The sequence below is a fragment of the Chenopodium quinoa genome, unplaced genomic scaffold (genome assembly GCF_001683475.1).
Source record: "Chenopodium quinoa cultivar QQ74 unplaced genomic scaffold, ASM168347v1, whole genome shotgun sequence".
Lineage (NCBI taxonomy): Eukaryota > Viridiplantae > Streptophyta > Magnoliopsida > Caryophyllales > Amaranthaceae > Chenopodium > Chenopodium quinoa.
This window is the reverse complement of record NW_018743331.1, coordinates 8,563,936-8,575,555: the sequence shown is the minus strand read 5'-3', so window position 1 is coordinate 8,575,555 and position 11,620 is coordinate 8,563,936. Positions and strand designations below refer to the sequence as shown.

General features: G+C 31.4%; 1 protein-coding gene across 1 annotated transcript; it reads right to left on the bottom strand.

Moving 5' to 3' along the window:
* Positions 1–10,002: 10,002 nt before the first annotated feature.
* Positions 10,003–11,364, bottom strand: LOC110737603 (protein FAR1-RELATED SEQUENCE 5-like). Its single transcript, XM_021917937.1, has 3 exons — positions 10,299–11,364; positions 10,167–10,179; positions 10,003–10,066 (listed from the first exon to the last, which is right to left on the bottom strand). Exons 1-3 carry the CDS (start codon positions 11,362–11,364, stop codon positions 10,003–10,005), a joined length of 1,143 nt encoding a protein of 380 aa, XP_021773629.1.
* Positions 11,365–11,620: the final 256 nt, after the last annotated feature.

Sequence of the window (11,620 nt, the reverse complement as noted above, 5' to 3'; positions counted from 1 at the left end):
CTCCTCTTATATTAGATTTCCTACTATTTTTAATCAATTTTTAAATTGAATGTATTTTATGTAAAATCTATCTAATTTTCCTTCATTAAAATTTTACCTGATAATTTTTTTTAAGATAATCGTATATATATATTTTTATTTTTATTACTATACAAATTTTATCTTTTCTTTCTTTTTTTCAATGGATTTTATTTCAGCGCATTTTATGTGAGGCTGGCCACATCATGTGACTGCTTGTAAAAGAACAAAGTAACTCTTATGAAACTGACCGAGTAACCCCCTATAACACTGACGAAACAACCGTAATAACACTGATCAAATAACCCCGTATAACACTGATCAAATAACCCCTATAACATTAATAAGCAACCCCCATAACCCTTATAACACCGATTAAGTCACCCCTATAACACCAACGAAGTAACCCCATAATGGTTGAGCACAGGTGTGGCATATAAAAGTTGGTGTATTTAATTAGAGTGTATTTTTATGTTTATTATTCTTCAATCTGTTTTATATAGACAAAACTTAAATGAGTATTTTTTTGTTTTTACATGCACACTTATATTATTATTACAAACTCTTAAATAGACCTGGTTCACATTAATTTATTGTGGACCATTAATACTAGAAACAATATGGTTCATTTTATTAAATGAAAAGAAAGATCACTATGTTAATTCAAATAAAGGTTATTATGTTGGAATAAAAGTCATGAGAGGTTAATTTTTTTAAATGAAAATTTTAGTATACTAGTCTATAGGAATAATATAGGTCACTATATTAAAATTAGGATCACTTGTTCTACATATTGTCGTACTTCAAATTTTTAATAATATTAAGGGTCACAAAAGTTTTAACAAAAGGTTACTATGTTCAAATTAGGATCACTATATTTAAAATATATGTGCGTGTATGGATCTCATGTCCACAATAATATTATTGTGAATCAGGTCCACAAAAGTTTTTCCGAACAAACTTAAATGATTTTTGTACGGTTATTGAATTTTTTTTTAAAAAAAAATTTCTTAATGTTTTAACGCTTTTGGTTCACAATTTCATGTGAATAATTTTATACAAAAAAAAATAAAAATAAAAAAAAGAACTTATTTTATTTTTTTATTATTTTTTATTTCCAATCTTTCTTATGTAGATAAAATTTAAATGATAATTGTATGGTTATTTATAAATTTGTTTACATAAGTGTAAATTTTTTTGTTTTGTACATGAAATAATTTTGAATGAAATGAATAGTATTAAATTTGAATTTATCAGATAATCTTTTGTTTTTCAAAATATTTAAATCATGAATTCAGTATTTACGAGTATTTTTTATTTTTTTTAATATCTATATGCATTTGAATTTAATATCTCAAATTTTGTTGATTTTGATTATGTGGCAATTGAATTTTTTAATTCTAAATAAAATGTAAATTTTCTATTCTATTGGTCAAATACCACTTATTTTATGTGGTACTCTAAAAGCTATATATCGAAAAATGCCTCCTTTATATATATATGAATAGAATCAAGATCATATGAGAACCTAGGTTTAAAATAGGAACTAGGAACTAATCTCGATCGTTCATTACACTTAATCTAACGACTGAAATCTCGTCCGCCTCATTAATGGAAAAATAGTCAATTCAGCACTATGAGGGGTCGTTCGGTTCGCACAGGGGAATCTGAATGGGATGCAGAAAGGGAATGGAGGAGAATGGAATGAAACCCTTTGAATTTAGGGTGTTGTTTGGTGAGAATGGAGGAGAATGGAATGAAACCACCATAGAACCACCACAACACAACCATTGCACCCCTTCCTTCATTAGTTTCCACCTTCTCCAGCTACCGCACCACCCGACTAACACCACACCGGAACCAGCCGCCACTCCTCCGACCTTCGCCGCCCTCCCCCGACCTGGTGAGGTCCGTTGAACAACAATCCACAACGGAACCCTTCTCGTCCTCGGCCTTAGCAATCCCGACCGAAACCCGACCAAAACGCAACTATTGAACTTCCCCAGCAACATCGATGGTTTATGCGGAATTTCGACGGTTGTTCGCCGCCCCTGCTCCGACCAGGTGAGGTGTGGCCGGTTGTTCCGGTGGAGGGGAGGGTTTTTCAGGGTTACACGAGGGTCGAGGGAAGGTTTTCCGGGTAGGAGGAGGGGCGGCGAAGGGCGGTGAGGGTCTGGGGAAGGTCGGCGAACATCCGGCAAGGTGAAGCAAGTTCCGGCGAGCAGCAGCAAGCTGATGGGGTATGGTGATGGTTGGGGAATGGAATGGGAAAGGTGGGGGGGGGGGGGTGGTGGGGAATGAGTCTAGAAGACTTTTGGGTAAACCCAAAAATAAAATGGGGGAATGGGAATGACAAAATTATGAAAACAAACACTAACAAAGGGAATCATTCCCATTCCCTTTCCCCATTCCAGCGAACCAAACGGCCACTGAATGTTTACCAAGATTTTTCCTCCATTTTTTTTTTCTCTCTCTTTTTAAAATTTTCTTTCTCTTCCTCCAAATTCTCTGTGAGGCGATTTTCGATTTCTTCGCTCTTTGATTCTTCGCTTTTGTTCATCTAAGGTATGTAAATTTCGATTTATTTGTATGTTAAATTTGCTCGATTCATTTTTAGTTTGCTTGATTTGGTTTTGATTAATTCGAGTTTGAATTTAAGGTTTTTTGTTATTTTTTGTTTGATTAATTTGTGTTTCATTTCTTGATAAGATTAAATAGTTGAAAATTTGGGGTTTTTTGTTGCTATTTTTTGTTTGATTCATTTGTGAATTTTGATTGTTGCATGTGCTTTAATTTTAATTGCGTTTTTTTTTTACTGGATTAGCCATTTTTCTTTTTTGGCTTTGTCTTCAGCAAAAAAAAAATTTGTTTTTCTTTTTTGTTTTTTTTTTCCCTTACTAAATATGGATCAGGAAGTTGGGGGAGTGTTTGGCGATGGTGGAGTGGTCAACATCAACATAGTAGGGTCAAAAACTTGTGAATTTTTTCTACTTGGAGGATGCTACTCTGTATTAGGTTCTTGTATGCTACATTGTTTATTTGAGTTGAGAATTTGATTATTTGATTAACTAGTTGGTTTACTTTTATGAATTTGATCATTTTAGATCATATTAAATCTGGTGAATCTAATGATTCATATTGAAGTAAATTTCAATTCCACATATGTAATGCTACCAGAAAGTGACTTGCTATCAGTTTCTTGATACCTTTAGTCCTTCATGGTCTCATATTGTATGACCAAGTGAGAAACCAATGTGAGGCCTTGTGACTGGTAAGCAACAGAAGATGTGAGTGCTCCAAAGTTTCAAGTAGCAACAGGAAACCAAAGCTATTGTTCTTGCTTAGGGTCACCACCCTCATTCCGTCTTAAATTATTTAGTTCATTGTTTGTTTGATTTTTCTTTCTTATTTTGCTTAGGTTTCTGAATTCAACATCTTTTTCCAATTTGAGGGATTGGACTCGATAATAAAACATGAGCTTATGTTTTTTATATTGTCGAGTGTGAATATTTTCATCTTGTGTAAGTTAATAGTTATTAATACCTAGTATGTTCTTTGGGTGGATGATTTGTGATTATGTTTAGTTTTCTTTGTTTTTCGAGTATGTCGAATTTGGCTAATCTACATTGTACATTATTCTTGTCATGTAAGATTAGCTTTGTTGATTTTAATTGATTGAGCAGAGGTTTGGTGCTGTGTTGCTAGCTATTGTAGTGTGGGTGAGGAGGGAGTTGGCCAAGTAGTGTGTTGCAGGGTGGTCAAGCCAAATAAAAAGTAATATTTTACTTACTTTTTGAGATTTTTTATTTACTTTTGAGTTATTTAGCTTTACTTTGACATTACCACATAAATTTCAAGTTTAGCTCTAAAAAAAAAAGTATAAATATTAGTGACTCTAGCCCTGCATTGTTCAGATCAATCGGCTTTGCTTAAGGATATTTGGAGTGGTAGTTGCTGCACTTTGACTGGGATTTGTGCATATACTCTATTTATTTTTTATTTATTACTTATGATATACTTTGGATTACTCTTGAACTGATGTATAATTTATTTTACTTGCTTTAATGCTAATGTTACCTTTAATGCTTCTCTTATTTACTTTTGAGTATATCTTATTTACTTTTCTATTTGTTTTCTTTACTTTAAAATGTATTATGTATAAAGGTGAGTGGAGGGGAGTAAATATGATGTTGTATATGGTGGTGTGCTGTATATGAGGGCTGATTCTTTTTATTTTGTATGCTTATTTTTCATATTATCGGGCCGGCCTTAAATTTTTTCATCCTGTGTAAGTTGATATGTTATTTGGGATATAGTTTTTTTTGGTTGACATTTGAGATTTTTTTTATTTACTTTTGAGCTATTTTTCTTTACTTTGAATTTTTAATGTACTATGGCCTACTGGCTCAACGGTAGAGCATTGTGCAAATGCACAAAACATGCGGGTTTGAATCCCTCGTAGGTTTATTCATTAGATAACATTATTTTTTATTTACCTAACTTTTGAGATTTTTTTTATTTACTTTTAGAATATTTCGATTTACTTTTTAGTATTTTGTATCTACTTTTGAGATATATTAGAGGATGACTTCAAAGTATGATGTAAGAGGTCATGTGTAACAAGTTTCTCCTACTCTTTCTTACTATGAAATGCTATGTAATGGTACTTTGGAAGAGCTTGCTATATACTGGTTTTGAATTTTGATTTTTTTAAGCTAATTTGATTTACTTTATAATTATTTTGATTTACTTTTGGGAAATTTTCAGTTACTTTAGCGTGTTTCTATACATTAGTACACATTAGAGTTGATTTAATTTGATTTACTTTTGAGTTATTTTGGTTGGGAGTTCTATCAAACACCTTGCGAGTATATGATTTGTACTCCATTGCAGATTCACAAAGTTGCTGGCAGTCAAAACAAGATCAAGCTCAGTGTGCTCAAAGAGAGCTTTGTTTCTACACAGCTAGATGGCCCACGCCATTGCTAGCAAACGCCCTAAATCATCCTTGTCAATTTTATTACAAGCCACAAGAGATTTACCTTGAAAGAGGTAGATGGTGCGTCATGTAGATGCTAAACAAATTTTCTGCAGGACCATACCTTTCTTGCAATATGGCAGTCAAAGAGTACGTGGTTAGCATACTCAACCTCTACCCCACAGCCACCACACACATCATCAAGAGCAACATATGGCGATAAAACAGTAGCTCTTTCACGGCAAGGCTACCTCTACAGGCTTTCCACACAAAATGATTTTGTTTCGGTCGTCTATTCTTGCACCAAATAGTTGCCTATAGATCCCTATCATCTTCTTGCACCCTATTCTCTGCAGCATTAAGGACACCAAGTCTCCCCAGCCAAATAATTATATATATATATATATATATATATATATATATATATATATATATATATATATATATATATATATATATATATATATATATATATATATATATATATATATATATATATATGATGAAACGGGGCTTTCAAAGCCAAATAATGGTTTATATACAATACAGCTTATTTGATTTACTTTTTAGCCATTTTGATTTACTTTTTCGAGACTTTTGGATGACCCACGGGTGCAAAGAGCTTTTGATGAAGTGGTTAGGTTGTATGATGATTTGAAGGATGTTACAAATGTTTTCTACGATACTTATCAGGAGCAGGCAGCAAACACAAAGAAGATTTGAATAAACATCAAATGAATGTTGAGAATATTGATCCAGATACTAAAGTCAATATAGCTGATGATGGTGATGATTTTCATGAAGAACCAAATGAAGACCTTAATAATGAAATAAGCTCGGTCACTAAGAGTATCCTAAAGGATACTGTTGTTCAAGAGGATTCTACAAAAGATGATGGTGATAATGCTGAGGAAGATGGTGAAAAACCAAGGAAAAAAGCAAGCAAAGATAAGCCACCTGTCACAAAAAAAAAAAAAAAAAAAAAAAAAAAGTAAAAAGGCACTCAAAGATGCTGAAGTGACTTTGGGTAGTTTTCTTTGAATTAACTTTGGGTAGTTTTCTTTGAAATTTAATAGTTGTAGATAAAAGTAAATATAAATTATATAGAAGTAGATAAAAATTGGTTAAAAGTTAATAAATAACTGTTTGATCTGTTTTATTTAACTTTTCAATTGTTATCTTTGATTTTGAACAGTTGTTAACAAAAGAAAGTAAATATTGTATAAAAGTAAATACAAATCAATTAAAAGTAGATAGTGTATGATTTCTTTGAAACTACATCTGCTGTTTTATTTCAGGTGATGGTGATAAACAACCTGTTGCAGAAGAAACCATTGTGCTTAAGAACATTCACCAAGAAATAGCTTCAAAGATAAACATCAATGTAGATTGTGGAGAAAAAGATGTTGAAGTTAATTTTGTTTCAAAGTCAATGAGAAGCAACAAATCAAGAATGAATGAAATGCCAGAGTTGTATCAAGTAGTGGCTGATTACTGTTTTGTGAAGTGCTTTCAAACAGTAAGTTATGAAATTTTTTAATTTTAAAAATATTCTATCTACTTCAGTTAATATTTAATTTACTTTAAATAATATTTTTTTTTACTTTATAAACACTTATATGTGCACAGTGAAGAGCTTGTGAAATATGAAACTCTTCTCATGATAACAAGGGATGACACAGTATCCCTAGCTCCAATTGCCCCCCCTCAAATGATAAAATCCAATATAGTTCAATGTTGGTCATTTCTTATGAATGATTCACGATTGAAAGAAGATCCATCATGCTTTTTCTTTGGCATTGATCACAATGTAAGCGTTAAATTAAATAATTAGCTAAATACATAATTAAATGTATATGATCTAATTAAGTAACATGTTTTATGTCCTCATTAATACACAAAGACCTCTAGAGCTTTCTCTCATGTCACAAGATCCTTCCCAGCCAACTCCAAAAACAGATGAAAAAGAAATACCATCTCCTTCAACACACGCGGCAGAATTGATTTAGGCATGGTATGATTGGATGTGCCTCTGTGATGCAAAGGAGAAAATTATGACAGCTCAGTTGGTATGTTTTATTATTCATGTCAATTAAACTACATTGTAGGGCATTATGATTTTGAACTTGTAGACTAATAAGTGTAATTTTAATGACAAATCTTTGTTCCAATCTGTCTAAGTAACCACTATAGTTTGGTAGTAGTTAACTTGTTGAAAGAGACCATTCAATACTTGGATAATAGGGAGTATGATGACAGGCATAGGTCTTTCTACAAATTTCTTGCATCTCCTGTAGTAAGGTTTTTTAATTTCTCAAAAGTAAATTATTATTAATATAAAGTAAATGACATTACTATTAAAGTAAATAAGTTTGTATTAAAAGTATACATTATTATGCTTGTAAAAAGAATAAAGATAAAATATAAAGTAAATGATGTTCTCATTAAAGTAATACATATGTTATTTAAAGTAAATTGTACTGTAAATTTGTTTTACTTATATATTGCTTTACAAATGTTATAGGTGGAGGAAATTCAAACTTCCTGAAGAGAATTAATCATGAAAAAGCTGATGAAATACTAGTTTATGAGTTTGATGAAGTTAAGTTCAAGTGGAAAACACCAAAATATACTCTTGATTGTGGTGTTTTTACAATGATGCATATGTTGTGTTTTACTGGAGACCCTTTTGATTCTGACCTTGATTTAGCAAATAGGAGAAAGGTGTATCATGCAGAAATCTGTGCTGATCTTGCTTTGGCAAAACACTAAAAGAAAAAGTCTTGTGGAAAAAGTTTCAAGGTTCAGAGTAGTTAGAAAACTTGAGCAGGAGAAAAAGGTGAAAGATATAATATATGTTTCTGATTTCTTGAAAACACACAAGGAAGTAATGGAAAACATGAGCTTGAAATGTAAGCAAGTGATTGACTACTTAGCAATCAATGATGATGAAAACTTTCCAAACAAGAGGTATGTGTTATACTTGCAAATAAACTAATACTCCTGTTGCATTATATATTAAATTGTTTGGCATAAATATAATTTAAAATTTAATTTAACATTACAGCGAAGTAGTAGGTTAGTTTGGAGAATCAAAATAATAAGGGAAGATTGTAACACTTTTTTCAATGAATGGAAAGCTTTAACTAATCTGATCACTGCTTGGTCAAACCACCTCAATAACAATGAAAGGCAAAAAGAGAGGTCTAAAAATGACATGGTTAGATTCTTCTTTGGACTTGACTTCATGCATGGTAACTTTTTTACGTTTACTTATATAATATAATACTATGCATTGTATAAATATGTGAAATAAACTTGGAATTTTTTTTGCGGGATGCTTTAACTATGTGTTTGAATGCACATGGGAAAAAGGGAGTAACAAGTCTGCAAAAACTATGGATTGATTGGACAAAATCACAATCATTGGACTTGGATGCAGCTGAATGTGTAAGATATAGAATAAATATTTAAAGAAGAAAGATATATGTTTAAAGTAATAAAAAAACAGCTTTAAAGTAAATATGTGTAAATATTTTTTATGTGCAAGTATTTATACCTTTGAAGCAGGAAGATCATTATTTTCTTGATGCCATAAACTTCAGAAATGAAACAATTGATCATTTGGACAACACTGAATACGAGAACACTGATGAATGGGTGCCTGTAAAGAGTTTTATCTCAGAAACGGTAAAGCATAAATAGATTAACAAAATGTCATTAAATTCATTTTTCAATGTATCATATTACATTAATATTCATTCCATTGCAGATCATACAAATGCAGAAGTTGTTTAATAAAAGAAAGCATCTAAAGGCAGATGATATTTTGTCCTACACCCTAAGAATAATTGAACTTCCATTCCAAAAAAAAAAGACAAGAAAATTACTCAGGAAGCTATCTAATGCTGCACATGAAGGTGTATGATGGTGTTAATGAGATAGGATTGGGAACCATAAAAGAGGTAAGTTACCATATTTATTTCTAAAGTTATTAAATTCTTTAAGTTATATGAATTACTTAGAGCATAATTTATTAAAACTAAGGTTAATCTTTTATTTTTTACAGGGATTTCAAAGATTGACACACCATCATAAAAAAACAGTACTTGACCTACTTTTCAATGATAACAATCAAATGCAAGAGAAATTGCTGACAAATGTTGAGGATTGGGAAGAGAAGAAAGCAAAAAGCATTTGAAGAATTGTAAATGTTTTTAATAGATTTGAATATATCATAGGCATTAGAGTACTTTAAGTTGTATAGTATTAATCCAAAACATTAGTTTGAAGGTTTAAGTAGTATGTTTGTATGAAGAATACATATTATATCTTTGAGTTGAAGTAGTAGATTTATTCCGTGTGAAAAATGGTGCTAGATATAAAAGTAGAAGAAATCAATTAAAAAGTAATGTTAAAGTAAAAGAAATTAATCCAAAAGTATGAAATTATCATTAAAGTAAATGGAACAAATTTAAGCGATAAATAATGTTCAAAAAATAATCAGAAATATGTTGTTCGATTTGGGAATTAGTGTTAAAGTAAAAGACATGAAGTTAAAAGTAAAAGAAAAAAGTTCAAAAAATAAAGTCTTTGTGAGGTGGTTGTGGAGGTGGAGGTGGTTGTGGAGGTGGAGGTGGTTGTGGAGGGGTTGTGAGGTTGTAGTTCAATGCTTGTTCACACTATAAAAAAGTACAAATTTTTTGAAAGATTGTTAGTTGGAAGGTCGTGACCATATTATTTCCACTATTGGCCATGTGATAGTGTTAGTGGCCATACGATGGTTGTGCGGTGGTAGAAGATGAAATATTACTTGATAATACAATTCATATGATATATTATTCATTGTGAAAGGCACGAAAAAATAATATCATAAAGTAAATGAAATATTTCATAAAATTAAAGTATTATAGGTAAAAGTAAAAAAACTGAACTTTATTTCTACAATACAATTACTTAGAGTAAATGTAAAAATATTACATAAAAAAATAATAATAATAAAAACATTAATATTTCTTCAATATATCTTTATCTTCCAAAACATCTTTAAATTTCCAAGTATTATAATAACTGTACAGAAATAAACATCAGAAAATCAATGACAGATTAAAGTAAATAAATTACAATGTAAAGTAAATTAATTTCAACTTAAAGTAAATGAGAAAAGTACAAAGGTAAAATACCTAAAACAAAAGTACAAGTATAATAACACTTGCACAAAAATAAAATGTAAATCGAGTTAAATGTTAAAGTAAATAAATAACAGATCAAAGTAAATTAAACACATGTAAAAGTAAAATACCCGAAGAACTACTTGTTTGGACAGTTTCTACTGTCATGTGAAACACCAGATTGCCCACATCTACTTCATTTGACCCAACCAAAACCTGAGTATCAGCATATTTCACCTCTTTTGAACTAGTTGCATTTTTAAGATTATTCTTTGTCAGCATCTGCTCCTCAGATGAAGATAATGTCCTAATAAGCTCAGATAAATCATCCTCAGATTGCTCAGATAAACTCACACAACTGAAAATCTTAGACCACACATCACTCACCAATTGCTTCTTCTTATCATACTTAGAAGCATCATCCAGAACAACATTATTTATGCCTAAAGCTTTCTTCAGAATGTCTTTTCTCCAACGATTCATGATATAAAGACCAAGAATTTCACGTATAGACATGCCTTTCATAATAAACAGAATGTGTCTACATAAGATGCCTTGACTCTCAAACATTTTACAAGTACATTTGCATTCATATGTGGCCAAGTCAAAATTTACATAAAAGTTTTTCCTTTTCTCATGATCAACAATTACAGAAAACTCCACACCATCTACATATAGAGAACTACAACTTTCAACACCACATGAGAAACAGGATGCCTGACATTCTTCTTGAAAATCATAAAAGATGGCACGACTGTAAACAACATCAGCGTGCTTTTCCAAGTGTAAATGAGTAACCAATAGAGGCTCATATTTATTAAGCCTGTTCAACTCGTCCTGTTCATGCCTTTGAGCATCAAGAGCAGTTTCATAACGGACAAAGAATTCAACACAAGTCACATGAGGGTTTATAAAATTACAAAAGAAACTATTTTCACCTTCAGACCTAGAAGTAGAACTCAGTAACCCACCCATAAACAAGTCCCTGAAATATGCAGGGATCCAAAGATGCCTAATCTTGAACATGTATGTAAACCACTCATGATCTACAAGGTCAAATTCCTCCATAACATTGTTCCAGCCATCAACAAATACATGGGGATCAATTTCTCTATCCCAAACTACTGCACTTAGCTTTTTCAAGAACTCAGTTTCATAACAAAACTGAGTTCCAACCTTTACAGGTACCTTCCTCATTATGTGCCACACACATAACCTGTGTTTAGTCTTGGTAAAAACCTTTTGTATGGCAATACCCATTGCAGGGTCTTGATAAGTGATTATGTAAGAGGGTTCTCTTCCCATACACTTCAAATAAGTTTGAAATAGCCACACAAAATATTCTACATCTTCTTTAGATAATAAAGTAGCACAAAATATAACACATCTCTTATGATTATCAACTCCAGTAAAGGGCAGAAAACCAATGAGTATTTATTTGTATCATAGGTAG